General features: G+C 35.4%; 1 protein-coding gene across 1 annotated transcript in view; it reads right to left on the reverse strand.

The window, feature by feature from the left end:
* Positions 1-8,185: 8,185 nt before the first annotated feature.
* Positions 8,186-18,612, reverse strand: part of LOC145259764 (pre-mRNA-splicing factor 38A-like) — a 51,131-nt gene continuing 40,704 nt past the window's right edge. Inside the window, exon 9 of the mRNA XM_080117505.1 lies at positions 8,186-16,746. Within this exon, the coding sequence (XP_079973631.1) occupies positions 16,497-16,746 (250 nt within the window). The 3' untranslated portion in view covers positions 8,186-16,496. The remainder of the gene's footprint in view (positions 16,747-18,612) is intronic.

Here is an 18,612-nt window from a genome sequence, read left to right on the forward strand (position 1 = left end):
AAGAGTAAGAAAGATAAATAAAAGACCCTGCAGAAATAAGTGTGAAAGTCAGTTTCTAAACATGTTAAACCAATGATGATGATGATGATTTATGTAGTCAGACTTGAATGCAGTCCTGACAGTACTTATATATGAAACATACGTATATTCATAGCATAGGATGCAGGTTATCGTCTGCATAAATGATTGAGGAGTGTCATTTAATTCTTTCATAATAGAATTTAAAAAAAAAAAAAAATGCAACGGTCTTTGTTGTTAAATCAGTAACTATTCTTCCATTACTGATTATTATGAAAATCAGTAATCCGAACAGAAAGGAAAAAACAACATTCGGTTAAATTAGTAGTAAAACTCTGCTGAACGTGACTGACGCTGTTCAATTTCTGTTCTGACACTGAAAATCAAAAATACACTTTCAAAAAAAAAAAAGTTTCATGCGATTACCTGGTCAGGTAGGAGTTACACAATAAATAGGTACACCTATTGGCTGGGTAATTGAAGGAAGACAGATATGATGGTATGATTGTAAAGAAGATGTGGTAATGTGCTTTCATTGTTGGGTTTCACATGTCAACCCTTGTTAGGTCATTTTATGCTAAAACTAAATACGTTTTGTATATTGATGGTTTTGTAGATCATTTTGTTTTTGGAGTTATGTAGTTTTTGTGAGCGGTAAGACATGAATATGAAGAATAAACTGGATGAAAACGCTTATGTATAAATTAATAATTGCAATTATAAATCACATAATTACAACTGAAAAAGAATTACTTTGTACTGAGAATGTAATTAATTGTAAACACTGAGCGACACATCCACTTGAATATTGTTATCCCAATTGTTGTTTTACTTGTTAGATCATCAAATATCACTCGCAGCAAGCCTGTTATTTGCATCCATTGCAAATATATAACTCATTAAACATGCAACCTACTAAACATGCATGTTACAAAAGGAGGAAAGTGTAATATCTGTTTTAATATTACACTTCATATTTTCTGTCTTAGATCAGTGATTCAGACTGGAATAGTTTTAATTTTCCTCCCAATCCAAGCGTACCTTTTGGGAGGAGCTACCTACTATGGAAATATCAATAGAGGGGAGAAAGACTAGCAACATCTCTTCTTTGAGGAAGGAGCTGTAGAGAAGAGAAGTAGTCATCTCCCACAAGCTGTCTTTTACCAATGCTTTAAATCTAATTAAAATTAAAGTTATCTTTTTTAGGTATGTGTGAGGGTGCAGGGTTAAAGCTCCCTCACTTATGCTACCAGATCATGCTTCCTGACCAAAAATGCATCAAACATTGGTATTATTTTTCCTTTCTCTTTGCAAAATTCAAAACAAACAACAAAAACAATAATTGTCATTCACAAAACAACCAAACCAAACACTATGAATAAATATTGGAAGATATGAATAACTTTTCTCCCGTTTTGCAAACATATCCTTATTAACGTAATGTACTTGCAATAACCCTTATCCCTGAGTGGCTTCCGGGCCTTGATAAGTGGTGATCACGGTGTAAAAAAAAAAAAAAAAAAATGTCCAGATTTAATCTTTCTCCAAGGTTATCAGATATAAGCCTGCCTTTGAGACTCATATTACACACAGAATCATTAAAAAAAAATTTTTTTTAATGTGTTCAAATTTTGAACAACAAATTTTGTTTATACATTTAATTTGAATTCATTATTGAGATGAGTATTATTTATTAATTTTATTTATTGCGGACTATTATCCTCATTTTTTTTTTGTTTAGGTGTTGTTTCATGACGTTTCAGCCAACTATTCCTTCGGGGTCCGTGGCGCAGTGGATAGAGATGTTAAATCTCCACGATTCCAGGTGATCATTGTCTGAAGACAGCGGTTTCAATCCTACCCAAAGCCAGCCAAAGGCTTACTTGGCCAAAACGTGGTGAGACAACAACGACTATGGAAGGCAGTAATTGCTGAAGATGCAGTTAGGAGATTCAGAGTTCCTATCCTGTTGCGGTTATCACCTGATGAAAGCCAGAGGAATAGTTGGCCGAAACATCACGAAATAACAACTAAAAAAACAAAAAAATGAGGATAATAGTCCACAATAAATAAAATTAATAAATTTTGTTTAATTTTAATGGCATTTGTATCTTATTGAAATAATAGGTAAAAACAAATAAATTAATGATTTTTGTGCTCTGGGGAACCTTTATGTGAAAAAAGATTTTTTTAAAATCCTCCTCCCTCCTATGAACAATCTATAAATATAAGGGGGTTCATCTTACCAAATTTTACGTCTGTATGCTTTACAGCTTAAAAATAGTTAGCAGACATACAGACAGATAAGCATGCGTGTCTCATATTAGTATCTACTTATATATCAGTATGTTGTTGTGTTATTCATAACAAAGCAGTTATGCGGGTTATATTCAAAGTCAAGCTAAGAATACACTGCCGTGTAGGTGTGTAAATAAAAACTGTTAAATGGTGAACTGCTTTGTATCAGAATGCAGGAACCAAGCCAGCTCAGATTATTATCGTAATCTTGTCTTACTATTACTGTTTACAAATAAGATGAAACTTGAACTTTTTATTTTCATCTTGTAACGCAAACTGACATTTTATTCTAGGATTTAAATAATCTGTTCTCACACTGCAATACAAAACTGACATTATGATATAATCTTTCTGGAGATTTTTAATAATAGAAAAATAATCTAAAGGAGATTGGTTGTATTGCTTTACAGTGTATCAAATCTTTTCAGGTTATTTAATGTCAGATCCAGTAATTTTAGAAGAGAGCTTTTATCTTTCCAGTTATTTATATCTTCAAATATTTATTCATGGTGTTTGGTTTGGTTGTTTTGTTTTCTGGCATACCAACCCTTTTCAGGTTATCTATAATATAAATCTCACCTATCTGTTTAAATGTATGCATGTATGTATGTATGCCTATAACTTTTGAAGTTCGACCCTTTGGACGACAAATATTGAAAAATTGCCTAAAAACATTAATTCCTTCACCCTCAACTGGGCACTTTTCTACAAAGAGCGGTTGCTTTTTTCGACGATATTTTCGAAAGTCATTCCCTCTTTTCGATTGACTAGCCTTAATTTAAACCTTCGCCACCTCCAGTTTGGCGATGGACGCAATGGCGAAGATGCCATGTTTTTTTTTCACATTCTTTTCCTCCTTCGTGGTGTGGGTTCGATCCTGCCTGCCTACTACCACTATTTTTTTTTTCTCAACACACCTCCAAACACCCAGGCTAGTTTAATATCAAATCCAATTATTTTGGAAAGATACAATTGTTACATTTTTGACTACCACTTCAAGGAAGTAAGAAGAATTAACATAACGAAGTTGACCTTTTAATTGCTTATTTTATTGTAAACGTTTGTCTACAAAAGAATTTTTTTGTGGAACAGCGTCCTACACGTGCATCTATTCATATCTTGCTTGAAAGAAAGAAAAGAAAGAAATAGAGTTAGGAGTTTTGGTTTGGATACAAAAACTGTTACATGTATAAACAATACACTGCCCCTTGTCTGTGTAACTCTCCTTGTAGAGGTACAATTCCCCTACTGACTTACCCTGGTTGGGGTAACTCACCTTGGAAAGGAGAGTGTGACTTCCGGCATGACCGGCAATAAAGTATATTTTATTTCTACCTAGCTCTGTGTCGTTTGTCCATTTTATAATAATGTCTACACACGTAACATGGTGGCAGCTTTAATGAACGAAAACATTTCTTCTCAACTACAAAAGCAGAACTACAGGTCGTCATAAAACTGAGTAAGCTGGGTTTTTTTTTTTTTAACTTTGTTTTTCTCTGTCTATTTCTACATCTGTGGGAACAGCATAACCCATTTCGTTTCAGGACAATGTGACCGCGTATTATTATTAGCATTGCTTGGTTTTATTTGCTGACTGTTCATTTATTTCTAATGCTTACTAGAATTAATTTATCTCTGTGACTACCACTTGCCTGTTCTGCTCACACTCTTAAGATGTCTATCGAGGGCACAACATCCACTACTATCACTAACCTGTTAACTGACATGGCTGGCCTACACATAGGGGGGGGGCGAAAGACGAGTATTTGGCGGGAACAAGGCAGATTCATGGAACTTGTTTTTCAAAAGATGGTCCAACTATGTACTGCTGACCTGACTTGACCAAAAACCTAGAGAAATACAAGTTGCCGTACTGGAAAATTGTTTAGGTGACAAAGCCTTGGAGATATACCAGAATAAACAGTTTGACACCGTGGATGCAGACCGCACTGTTCAGGATATAGTGCAGGTCTTAAGTGAATACGTTGTTGGAATAATGAACGAAACCTACAAAAGGTTTGTGTTTTTTCAAAGGAAGCAGAAGTAAGGGGAAGCCTTTGGCACCTCCTACAATGACTTAAGACTCCTGTCAGGGATGTAATTGTTGCTCCAAATGCTATGAGTAGATACTAAGAGACCAACTTGTGGAAGGCATCTGGAGTCAAAACGAAAAGCAGGACTTTCTAAAACTCGAAAACCTTAGCAAAAAAGTGTAGACATTTGCAGGGCAACTGAAAAGGTCTTGATTCAGTCAAAACATGGGAAGAGATTATGGGGATCTATGAAACCAGTAGAGCTAGGGAACCAGCTCCAAAAAAAGAATGGTCTTTCTGTGGCTTATTGCATGCAGCAAAGCATGGCGGATGTCCAACTTCTGGTAAATGTTGTAACGCATGTATGAAGAAGGGCCATTTTGAGTCAAAGTGCTCCGGTAAGTTCAGAAAACCTACCGAGCAATGGAGCAGCACATCAAAGAAAAAAAAAAGGTACAGTACGCCATGACCACATGTGCACCACATCGACACTTCATCGGAGGATGACAAGGGTGAGTACACCCACTGGGTGTACATAGTGAAGTGAAAGAAGAAGCAAAGAAGAGATACCAAGTGTCTCATGCTCCTCGACAACCAGGAAACTGTCTAAACTCGGCAGACAAATATTTCAAAGGAAGCTGGTGGAGCAATTCCAGGACATGAAAAGAATCATCATTACTGACAACGTGTTGGTTTATGGAAATAACCAGGAGGAACATGGCAGAGGAGTTCACTGCCTTCTCCAAAAATACCAGACAATAGGGATAAAGCTAAACCCCGAAAAGTTTAAAACAGTCCTAGATGCTATCGTTTTCATGGAGCATCGCATCACCAAGGAGGGTATGATCGTCGACCCAGAAAAAGTCAGAGCCGTGACTGATATGCCGGCCCCAGAAGCTATTGGAAATCTGCAAAGATTTCTCGGCATGATAAACTATGTTGAGAAAATTTTCCCCAACCTCACAACAATCTTAAAGCCCCTCCAGGATTTAACAAAAAAATGTCCCATGGACGTGGTCAGAGGCACAGCAATCAGCCTTCAATATGGCCAAAGACATGATAAGCAAAGCGCCAGTGCTCTCATACTACAACTCACTTAAGGAACTCACACTTGAAAATGATGCGTGTGAGTATGCGTTGGGAGCAGCCCTGATCCAAGAAGAGAAACCAGTCGCCTATGCGGACACCAAAAGAAGATATGCCGAAATTGAAAAAGAGATGTTTGTATGGTGTATGGTCTGGAAAAATTTAACCATTATACGCATGGAAGGAAAGTGAATGTCCTCATTGACCACAAACCACTTGTGTCAATCTGCCAGAAGCCACTAGCAAAAGCACCTAAACGGCTCCAAAACTTTATTATTCCTAATATTCATAAATGACCAACCCGACAAAATTGCCTCCGAGATTGGTATATACGCTGATGACACCAAGCTCTATAACATGCACAACAGGAAAACAAATGAACACATAACTAAGGAAATGGCAGAAACTCTAGAGGATGACCAACAATCTGTAGTGGAATGGGGACAAAAATGGATGGTCACATTCAATGCTGGCAAGACTAAACTTGTTTCCTTCAATAATTACAAGAAACCTTCTCTACCACCAATAGCAATGGCCAAAGATTCATCATCTCAAAGTACTTATTTTAAACTCCTTGGTCTAACGTTCACAGGAAACATGAGTTGGAATAATTACATTGAGAGCGTTACCAGGACCCTGCGAAGAAGGTGCTATAAAGCTACTAACGCCCAAAAGTATCCTGTACTTCTATAAGGCCACCATTCGTCCATGTATGGAGTATTGTTGTCATATTTGGGCTGGTGCATCTGCTACTAGTCTCTCGCTCCTAGACAAGGTTCAAAAGAGAGTCTCCAACCTGATAGGTCCTGAACTGTCATCTAAGCTTCAGCCTCTGTCCCACCGATGAAATGTTGCATCCCTCTGCCTGTTCTACAAATACTTTAACAGTGAATACTCCGACAAACTGCAAGCACTCGTATCCCCTCGACATAAATACTCCCGACAAACAGCTAAATCCCACCCCTTCACAGTAGAGATCCCTAGATGTAAGAGAGTTTTCTACTCCAGTAGTTTCTTCCCCCAGAACCGCTAGACTTTGGAATTCCATTCCGGATCCCTGCTTATCCAACTGTACTGACATGCAGAAGTTCAAGTGTAACGTGAACCGACATCTTGCTGCTTAACTCCCTACATAGTACCCGAGTAGCTTATATCCCTCATAGTAGCTCCCTACACCAAAGTGGCAATGTGCCTTGTTTGGGGTGAAAATGTAATAAAAAAAATAAATAAATAAAAAAAAGAGACCATAACAACGAGTTGCTGCTGACATTTTCTCATGGGGTGGAAGTGAATATCTAGTCACGATGAACCGGTATAGCAGTTTTTTGAAGTGGACAAGTTGAACAGCTCGATCTCAGATGCAGTGATCAATCGTCTTAGAGGTCATTTTGCCAGGTATGGTATACAAGACATTCTCATTTCTGACAACGAACCCCAATTCTTATCTAACATATTTTGAAAGTTTGCAAAAGATTGGGTGTTTACTACTGAAACAATAGCCCCTGGCAACAGTTAAGCAAATGGCGCTACTGAGGTGGCTGTGAAAATAATGAAGCATCTAATGCAGAAGTGCAAGGCCTTGGAAGAGGACCTACTACTTGGGCTACTAAACATGCAAAATATACCAACCGAGGGTCTCAATACTAACCCAGCACAAAGGCTACTAAGACGACGGACAAAGGCAACAGTACCATGGAGGCCTTACTGAAGCCCAGCTATGCTTACTCGCATCATCAGGCACAAAAGAAAAAAGGAAAATAAGCTGAGGCAACAGGGTAAAGGCAGAGAATTGAGCCAACTTCACGTGGGCAGCAATGACTCAGTCCAACCTCTAAGACCTCATGCAAGAGAATGGGAAAAGCCACTGAGATAGAAAGTCTCACCCAAGACAATGAAACAAGCAGACACAATGAGATGGAAGCAGCAGCAGACCAACAAGAGCCAAACGAGGGACCAGTATCACAAATACAAACAAGATTGGGGCGAGTCATAAAAAAGCCTGCCAGATATTGTGAATGAATCCAACGCTCTATGCCAATTTTAGCAAAGGACTCATCCCCCCCCTCCCCAAATAAATAATAATAAATTAATTTCAATTTTCCTGTCCCCGCCCCCCATCTCCCATAAGGAGGGACATGTTACATGTATAAACAATACACTGCCCCTTGTCTGTGTAACTCTCCTTGTAGAGGTACACTTCCCCTACTAACTTCCCCTGGTTAGGGTAACTCACTTTGGAGAGGAGTGTACGACTTCCGGCATGAATGGCAATAAAGTATATTTGATTTCTACCTAGCTCTGTGTCATTTGTTCATTTTATACCAATGTCTACACACATAACAAAAACATCTTTCCGTATTTTGTATCATGAATAGATCCTGTTTTATTTCTGTGGCTGTTACACAATAACATCAATGGTTAATGAATTTAAGTAACCCCAGAATTATACACACTAGTGAACATATGCATCCTCTTGGTACAAATTTATTTTCTATCTATAAAAATCAATGTCTGTTTGTTTGTTTGTGTGTTATAGAAATGTATATTTTAGCAATTAGAACATTTAAATAACTTTCAATAAGGGTTAAATTTTTCACAGAATCTAAAGACACCATTGAAATTTTTCTTGAACTCTACCAGGGAGGGGGGGTCATCAGGGGCAATTATCGGTTAGGTTTGTAAAACAACTGAAGTATATTACAAAATATTTCTTTGTTTCATAAAACAAAAATAATATCAAACAAAGAATATCTAAGTGAAAAATTTATTTAAAAGAAAGACATTTAAACATTTAAAAAATATTTTTTTGTTGATACTTTTACCATTTAAAATAATTAAATATAAACAGATTTGTTAAGCAATTTGTCGTTTCACAGCTGTCTGTATGAAGTGTACCATCAACAAGTTGGTATGTTTTTTTAAGAAAACTCCACCATGCTAACATTTACTTTTTATTACTTGACAACATATTACAAAAAAAAAAAAAGTATGTTTTTATATTTCTCAAACATTATAAACACGACTATATTTGAAATTATCTCCAATCAGCAATATTTCTTCACACAAACAATTTTAAGTGAATACCATTAGTATTTAACATTTTGCAAATGTATATAAATTTAAAAAAAATGTTTTTCTTAAAAAAATGTGTTCAAAGTTGTTAATTAAATGTATAAAAATAAAACAATGAAGTAATAAATCCATAATACCAGGTAAATATTTATTAAAATCTGTTATTTTTTAAATCATTAACAGGCTGCCCGCATTGCCTGTTTAAAATACAATGCCACACACATTAACATAATACCTTTCATAAATCATTTTTTTTTATTGCTTATATTTAGCAACCACATTGACATGGGGAAAGTAGAGAAAGATAATACCATAGTTCACAAATATTACCCCCACCCCCACTTTTGTAACCATATATAACTACCTATTCCTGTCTAAATTATTCACGGGTCCTGGATATGACTTTAAACTATATCCGATGGTGAGGCCCCAGCTTGTGGGCTTTGGGGAGTGTGGAGCCACTCTTTAATTGCCATTGCTCCCAGGTCCACTCTGACCCGGAGTGGTATTACCTGTTAGGGTCCCAACTACGGGTTAAATAGAAACCAACTTGAAAAAACATATTCTACAAAAAAAAAAAATTTTCTTCCGACTCACTGGATTCGGCATTAAATAACCTGAAAAGGGTTGATATGCCGGAAAACAAAACAACCAAACTTGATTATTCCCATCCAAAAGTACACACATCCAATACAAATTTTAAATAACAAAAAAATCCACAAATAAAAATAAGGACTTAACATAAAATAAATATCTCAAAACATCTACAAAATCCTGATGACTTATGTAAGTTGAAAGCAAACGATAAACAACATGAATTTAGAGTTTCTTTCACCCAAAATATTATTCAGTGAAGAAATTAAGCAAAACAGACAAAAACTCGGTCAAGGATTTTCCCATGGCATGAAAGCCAACAAGATCTAGGCCGTTGTTGAGATGGCTTTTTCTCTATGTTTTTCTTTTATTAAGCCATGGTCATAAAACTGTTAGCAATAGACAGAGGTTACTAAGCTAATTAGGGAATGCATAAAACTCAGGAATATCACGATAGTTAGACAGTATAGAACTTAAAAATGTGACAATGATACACAATTCTGAGACAACACATTCAAGACTACAGAATAAAATGCGGAAAGAGATTGCCGGTACATCTCTAAGTAAGCGCCTGTCTGATTATGCAGAGGGTCTAATGTGAATGTATATTGTCACAGGTTTTGTCTGTTCAGCTGCAGCACAGGGCAGTATTTAAGCATTGTGATGGGGCAACAACCATGAAATAATTTGTAGGTAACAGAAGCAACTGTTACATTCCAGTGAGTAGAGAGAAAATCTAATCCAAGCTGATCATATATTCCAGAGGGAACAGGAAATATGTAATATATATGATGGCACGCCACTGTAGATACTCAAGAGAATCAGAAAACACCTTGCCATCTAATTGTCTCCCTACGAGGGAAAGGTTAGACACAAGGTCGATTTAAAAAAAAAAAAAAAAAAAAAGACACTTTGGACTGAAACAAAAATAAAAATTGCCTCAATCTGAAAGGACTTCTTCTCTGACCAAGGACAGAATAGACTAAGTGTAGGATCAGAACAGATTCTACACTTTGTTCCTAGCCAAAAGGCCAAGGCCTGATGTCCTGTGCAGTTCTAGGAGGTGCACCTTTCCAGGCTATTGCTTCCCATCTTTCAGGGGGAGTAAATTTATTGTTTGCTGCCTGAGACGCCTTGACTGGGGAATGCTGATAGGGCTACCCAGGCAATCTTTAATAGGCTAGAGTGCTCCTCCTTTAGGGGCTCTGGTTTGACTCTCCTCCACCTTCTGAACTTGTGTAACATCTTCCTACAGTGGGAAGGAAGTAAATAAAAACTAAAATCTTTCTGGACCGTTTGAGAGAGCCCACCGTCCATGCAGTAGCCTTGGCAATGTAGTATCTGTTCTGATACTATATTTCATCTGTTTTTCCTTGATCAGCAAAGGAAAATCCTTCTCGACTGGGGTAATTTTAATTTTTGTTTCAATTCAGAGTGCTCCTTTTTGAAGAGTTGGATTTTCTCCACAATAAAAACCGACCTTGTGTCTAACTGTCTTCATGAGGAACCAAGTAAATAGGAACATTAGTATGTGCTTTTTAACATTGTATATTTAAAGATATACATTGTTGAATATGATGAGCATTTTGACATGAAGCTGGTGCCTAAAATGAATTTCCCACCGTCTTTATCGATGTGTTGTGTCTACAGTTGAAGAGGAATAGTACTCTTCTCAAAACACATGGAGTCAACAAGAACATGGCAACACGTAGTTCTAAACAAATAGTTAGGATAGCTGATTAATCTGTGTTACCGGCTTTGCTGATGTCATTTTATCAGTCAATCATTACTGACATTTGTGTAAGTGCATGAAATTTGTCTTATTCACTAGTCATCATCTTAAAAAAAATAAATAAAAAACTTCTTTTTTTACCCCAAACAAGGCATAATGCCACTGAGTCATAAGGGGCTAACTATATGGGACTAGATTTGCAAAGACACGATGTAGGGAGTTGACCAGCAAGATGTTTGTTCACATGACATTTGAACTTCTGCATGTCAGTATAGCCAAGCAAGCAGGGACCCGAGAGGGAATACCAAAGTCTAACAGCTCGATGAAAGAAACTATTTGAGTAGAAGGCTTTATGGCATCTAAGGATTTCTACAGTGTAGGAGTGGAATGTTGCTGTTTGTCGGGTTTATTTATGTCAAGGGAGTAATTGTGCTTGGATGAACTCCAAGCACTTTTCCATTAAAGTAATTGTAAATCACGCACAGAGATACCACATTTCGGCAATGGGATAGAGGTTAGAGTATGGTTGACAGTACCAACCTATTAGGTTGGCAACATTTTTTTAACCCTGCCTAGCAGCAAGAGACTAGTGGCAGACGCACTAGCCCAGATGTGGCAACAATACTCCATGTATGAGCAAATAATGGCTTGTAAAAATACAGGATACTTTCAGGTATGAGTAATCTTCTAGTACAGTAGAGAGAGCCTACTTTCCACGCAGTAGCATTGGCAATTACCTCAATGTATTTGTTTCCATTTCTGTTGATTGTGAAAGTTAAGCCTTGGAGCTTAAGGGAAGTACTTTCAAGTAGTGTATTATTAGCCAATCAGTGATGGAGAAGGTTTCTTGTAATTATCCTGTGTATATCACAATTCTCTCTAAAAACTTTGTTCTCCTGCTAATCGTTTCTTGTTCCTGTCTATTTCTGAAGAAATCTAATCAAAAGATGCAGTAATTCACGCTTTCTATCCATTTAATATTGTGACCATTTTTTTCCAAAATTTAAACACCCTAATCTCTCCCTCCTGAACACACACCAAAGAAAAAAAGAGTCTAACTTAGCAGTTCCCACACTGTCTACCAAACTCTAGCCCCTGTCCTATCACTACAACATTGCGCCCTTGTGCTTGTTTTACAAGTACTTCCGCAAACTGTGCTCCAATGAACTTACTGCATTTTCATCACCTAAATATAATTACCCAATTATTCTTGACCAATCTGACTAGCAGAAAAATCTCATCCCCTTCTGTAGCGGTCCCTAAATACTGGAAGACTTTCTAATAGCTTTTTTCATTGGAATTCCCTATCTGCTCTTTGTTTTTTCAACTATATCAACATGCAGAAATTTAAATGTAATGTGAACAAGCATCTTGCTACACAACTCCTCATTTAGGATACTCTCTATAAATTAGTCCCTTAATCGCCGTAACCCCTTATGTCTCATTGGCATAATAGTTAAGAAAAAAAAAAAAAAAAAAAAAATGTTAATTTATTTTCTGACTCATGTAAGTTGTTTAGGATTTGGAAAGAACGATTAAAAGATTAACTAGACGGAAAATGTTCACCATTTTTATTGATGAAATATATGTTTGTATGAAGAAATCATGTTTAACGAGACAATTAAGCCAATCGTGCATCTTTCAAGCAGGATGATACCAAAATAAGAAAAAATAACTACAACTTAAAAAAGGCTTATCAAATTCATTCTTATCATTGCCTTCTACATTTTCCTTGGCCTACTACTGCCAACTGACCTTGCTATCTCAACTGGAATTTCCAGATGCCTTGTTTGTAAGTATATATATAAAAAAAGGCAAAACCTATTATTCAGTTGATGAGAATTTTGTCAGAAATGAAATCAGAAAATAATTGAACAAGAATTAAAAAACAAAACTTTTATGTTTCAAATAAAAGCACAAATAATTTAAACAACTAACCCATGATTTTCGATAACTCATACAAACTTTCCCTCAAATACATCCTTATCACTTCCATCCCATGTTTTCTCTGAACTGACCCAACTACCTCAACTATTCTACATCTACTACTGACCGAAGAACTCTCATCCATTCTTTTAATGGCTATATTAACAAAATCGTGTGCGTTATACACATCTACCTATACTATAGATTTAATCTGCCTCTGAGGTTTGTCGTCAAGATTCACATTACACATCCATCATATCATTTTATTATCATTTCCTTTCATGTAATGCATGTCCTAAAACCTTACTGGTCAGTTTTCATTACCATGCATGATCACACTGTTCACATGCTTAATAGAATTCTCTTGGTCAATAGGGGAAATAACCGACTGGCTAAGAATGGTTCATTAGAAAAAAACAGAAAAAGAAAAGAAAAAAGTATGTTATAATCAACGCTACTTACATTACCTGGAATATAATAAAATATCAAAATGCACATTTTTTTTTGGGGGGGGGGGTGATGTTGCAGTATTTTTTTTTTTTTTTTTTTTTGTTGAAATCATATTGATCAGCCAGTATCTTGATATTTTGACTATGGTTCATTGATATACTTTTAAAAAGTTATGGTGTTTTTAGAGTTTGTCTGTTCATACACAAATAGAAACATCTAATTAGTTGACAAAAAAAAAAAAAAAAGAAAAGGCAGAGTACACATTACTAAGATTGTTTGCTTTGAGGTGTTTTTTTTTTTACACTTTCCATACTCAAATTCAAATCTCACTCAACTCTAAAGGACTTTTGTTTTAACTGGATATGTGTTTTATAATTTTAAAGAAATTAACATAATATGAAAAAAACAAAAAAAAAAAATATGCATATGTATGGCATAATCACATTGACATACTGGTTCCGGCCAGATCACCAAAGTTAAGCAACGATGAGTCTGGCCAGTACCAGATGGGTGATTATTTGGGAATGCTAGGCACTGTATAGGGTGGTGGGATAGCACTATTATCAAAGCAAAAGTAAGGCACCTCCTTTCCTCCACTAGTCTGTGGGAAACCCTTAGAGAAGGTCAAGAACCCAGTTCTGCCCTCGGATCATGGTAATGTGAGTTAATGGAAAGCAGGTGACTGATGTAATACAGAAACAATCAGAAATAATTCTGTTCACAGCTTTGTATCTCGTATTGTGCAGAAAATTCTAGTGAATACAATGGTTGGGACAATCGCCCAGTAAGGACACTGCTCGGGCAGAAAGAAACTGCAGAATTGCAAAGAAAGCTATATCAATACATCAAAACATTTTCAAAAAACAGCATGAATGGGGTTCTGAATGAGCAACAATGAATTCATGAATGCCTTGAGGGAGAGAGATAGATGGAGAGTCATAGCCGTCAATGTCTGTACCAGGTAGGATACCACTTGAATGAATGAATGCATAAATATATATATTTTTTTTAAACCAAATGACCATTTTTATTATAATTCAGAAAAAAAAGTAGCAAAAGGGTATTCAATACATTTAAAGATTATTTTTTTTCCAAATTGGATTTTCTACTTGCTATAGTATAACAAGTTCTACTAGTATAGCTGGTTTTTCCTGAATACAAACATCTGTTCTCATACTAGCTAATTTTTCTTTGTACTTGTTATAAAGCAATAAAAGTTAGTCAAGGATAGAAATTGACATATTCAGATACTGTACCAAAACTGCTCAAGGAGCAGATATAAACTAGTTACTCAAAACAGTTAACAATATCGAAATAAGTTCCATTTGAAAAAATATTGATTGATTACATCAGTGAAAACTGGATCAAGTTCCCATTAAACATCCTAACATTTTGGTCAAAATGAAAAGGTCAACATTCCATTTAACATGACTTATTCAAAATAAATACCTTCAAGGCTGAACTTGAAGTGAAAATGAAATTCATTTTAATAAAAATTTCATATCTATAAAAAAAAAAAAAATTAAAAAAAAGCCTACTTAAATGAATTCTTAATATAATTATGCTTTTCATGAATATACTTAGAAAATACAAATGTGATTTTCACTTTCCGCAGAAAATTTTTATATTCAAATAACCAGAGTTAAATAAAACTTTAACCTTTTCATTTCTTTCTTAATTTGGAGTGTTTAATTGAAACTTGGTCCAGAAAAATAAAAGTACAGTAGAACCCCGAGATATGGTGGCCTTAGGATACAGTTTTTACAGGTTATGATGTAGAATACAATGTTTTATACTTTTGTTGAGGATGTGTTTGTCAGTTGACATTAGCTTATTTCAATCTGCTCCGAGTCATAATCTGTCATAATAGTTGAGCGGTGTCAAACTGGAAACTGTCCTCAACCGTCACAAACCCAAGACAGTCTATAAACTGTTCCAAAACTCATATCCACTCCTAAAACTGACCATAAACTAACTCTAAATATATCAGTCTCTATTGTCCGATCCTTTTGTTCCCATTACTGCCACACCTTGATAAAGAATACTAATTCAGCTGCCTTTTGGGTATCTTGGTGAACAACTTCCTATACCTTTGTTCTGCTGATAAATTTATTTTGTTTTATTTCCTTCCTTTTTTTTTTTTTTTTTTTTTTTTTTTTTTACTTCTTAACACTTGGGGAGAGAGGGCGATAGTATCACACCAACAATATGCTTTCGTTGGTCATATATTTTCGATATGATATCTAGCAGAAGTTAAGCTTGCTAATGAACAGCCAATTGTGACGATTTTTTGCTGATGTATACTGTCTCCCCAAACAAGGAGGTAATGCCTGGGAAGATGGTCTCATGACAACAGAACAGATATTAGCTGAGCTGAGCATTACAAATTAGTACAATATTAATAGAAGCAATAGTATAGTTTTGAATTCAGACAAATATTTTCTACTCTCCAAAAATATTCCCTGTTATGTATATATTTTATAGAGTAGATAGTGTATTTTGAGTTTACGTAATTCTTGCTTTCCTTATTTTGTCCTTTAGTCTACACCAGTCATTCCCAACGTCGGGCGCATGCCCCACCGGTGGGGCATGGGCAGGACGTGCACCCTTGGGCTTACTATACCAAAGACAATAGGGCAATTTGAGAATGAGTTATTATTATTATTATTATTACTATTATTATTATATTAACAGTGAATTGTTTCATAGTGAATCTTAATGGCCTTTTAAGCTTATTTCACTGAATAACAGAGGGATTTTTAATAACAAAAATTAAATATCACAAAGGGGAAGCATCAGGATTTTAGAAATGCTTAGGTGGGGCATGGCCCAAAATAGGTTGGGAACCACCGGTCTACACATTCCATGAGTGATTTTTTTTCTAACAAAAGGAGAGAGAATTGCTTTTTTCTGAATTGGAATCTTTCCATATAACATTGGCTAATTTTTAACCTTAAAGCGTTATTTCTTTTAAACATCTTATATCAAGTGGCTTTTGTCTGGAGCAATTTCTAAGAAAAAAAAAAAACAAACAAGAAAAAAAAAAAAAACAGATACTAAATTTCCATTATTAATATATAGACAGATATGCATTTAAAAAACTATTTTGCTTGCATCATTCACATGCTAATAAAAAATGGTATTGAAAAAAAAAAAAAACTGATAAGCAATAAAATTTTTTTTTTACAAAAAATGAATTTATTTTGTTATTTTTTTTATGAATTTTAAGATGATGAAAATAAAGTTTTAAAAATCTTTTTTTGTTTTTTTTAAATAAAAAATGTAGATCAAGGTCGAAGTGGAGCTAGGCCAAGCCTGGCTCTGACTTCATTAGCTTCTCTGATTTCTAGTTCCTTCGTACTTTCTCGACCTCCTCCTCCTCCACTGCGATGTTGTCCCCTGTCCTTATAATGTTCACTGTCTCGTTCTCTCTTATCATCACGATCCCTATCGCGATCTCGTCCTCGATCACGATGGCGATCTTCATCACGGCTCCGCTCTTTGTGATCTCGTTTTGGTTTTTTGCTGCGTTTTTTTCTGAAAAATGAACATTGAAAATAAATAAACAATGATAATCTTTTAATGCCAAAAATGTTAAGAAATTAAACAAAACAAATTGAAAAAAATTTATTTTCACCATGACTTGCATCCCTCAAGTCAAAACTTATAATACAAAGGGAAATAACAATCTAACACTTGTAATGGCCTTCATCCAGGGTGGGTTGAGCCAATTTTAAATTATTTCATTACATCTTACATCAAACCCATGCCATCCAAGTTGGTCAGCAACTGAGTTTTAACATACCATTTCTGGTTGGATTGAATACAAAGAAAAAATATGGAGATCAGCTACAGTTGGCTGCCTTTGCATTTCCTTCAGTCATTAGATGCAATTTGGATCATCAACTTGCGAATTAATTCCTCCAATGGTTGTTGAAGAATGTGCTCAAACCAACAAAGTCTCCTTTTCAGAAGAGTCACCAAAGCGCTAGCGGTGGTGCATCTTGCACAGATGATGCAAGAACTTTCTAACTTTAAAGTGAGAGGTAGATAGAGGTAGAGAGAGAAAAAGGGGTGGAGGTAGGTAGTGAAAGTAAAACCGTAAAAAATAAATGAAGGTACAGAATCATACTAAGATTACCTACCTCCACCCCACATTATTTATGCCAGGTCTTTAAGTACAGGACATGGTCAAGACATGCAGACAAGTTTTCTTTCTTTCTTTTGAGCTACCACAACAGAAGAACGCACGGAAATTTTGTCCGAGATAAAAGATAAGTCATTTTTCTATTTATTTATTTTCTGAAATCCACTTGTTCTAAATATCGCAAACAGTTTGTGCATTGCACTTTATATTTCATCTAGACTTAAATTCCAAACATTTTAATTGGATTCATTTTGTAATTGTAAATCTTTTCTTTGTTAAATGTGTTCTGAAAATAGTCAGTTTTTTTTTCTCTTCGAGGTCTTTAATATCAGGAAAAGTCCAAATTAAAAATGGTCAGGTATTTTGACTCCAAGAACGCTACCGTTATCTCTTCTGCATTATACATTATTCTTAACTAGTTTAAACTTAATACTTAATCCTGTATTTTAATACTGCATTAGTACTGTATTTTTATCCATTTTTTTTTTAACCAGTTTCAAACCACTTTTTCTAATCCAAATTAATACAAAATAGTGAGCCTTCTCATGTTGATACAAAATTACATTATTGTATTTTATTGGAAGGGAGACTTACCCTGTTTTTTAAACTTTAGAAGAACAACTTTAAGTATGATACTTAATACCTGAATTCTAGATCATCCTGGATAGAAGGCAGAACTTTAAGTATGATACCTATTATCTTACCAACTATGTGAGGGTGCTAATAAACCTGGTTTGGACCCCCTTTCGTGCATGGCCACCTCTTTTAGTGCAATTGATCGGTAAATCTTGTCAAGTTACCTTTCTGAGAGAATGAAAACTTGGATATAAACCTATTCTTTTATTCCATGACATTGCAACGAAACACAAGGGGGGGGGGTCTCCCGGGTCATAATCAACACCCTTCCTATATTTGCTTAGTTTAATTGGTTTATTTTAGCAGCATATCAAATCTTTTGGGTTATTTAATGCTGAAGAATTGGTTTTGTTTTGGTTTTGTACATTTTTACAGATTTTGTTAGTATTGAAATTTGAGTAGAAGTAATGCTCTTTGGTGGGAACTAGTTATATACTGTGTTTTAGATTTTTTTTTTTTTTTTACTATATTTTGCTGTATGTCCTATTTAAAGTCTTGCTGTTATTGCTCCTTTCCTTGTCATTTTCCTGTTAGAGATTTTAACTTCTGCCCATTCTTTGAGGATGGTTTTGATTTGGTAAAGTTTGTTGTTTTTGCAGGAGTTTCATAGCTCTTATCAT

This window comes from Euprymna scolopes, chromosome 3 (assembly GCF_053919585.1).
Source record: "Euprymna scolopes isolate OS-2025 chromosome 3, ASM5391958v1, whole genome shotgun sequence".
In the NCBI taxonomy this organism is placed as follows: domain Eukaryota; kingdom Metazoa; phylum Mollusca; class Cephalopoda; order Sepiida; family Sepiolidae; genus Euprymna; species Euprymna scolopes.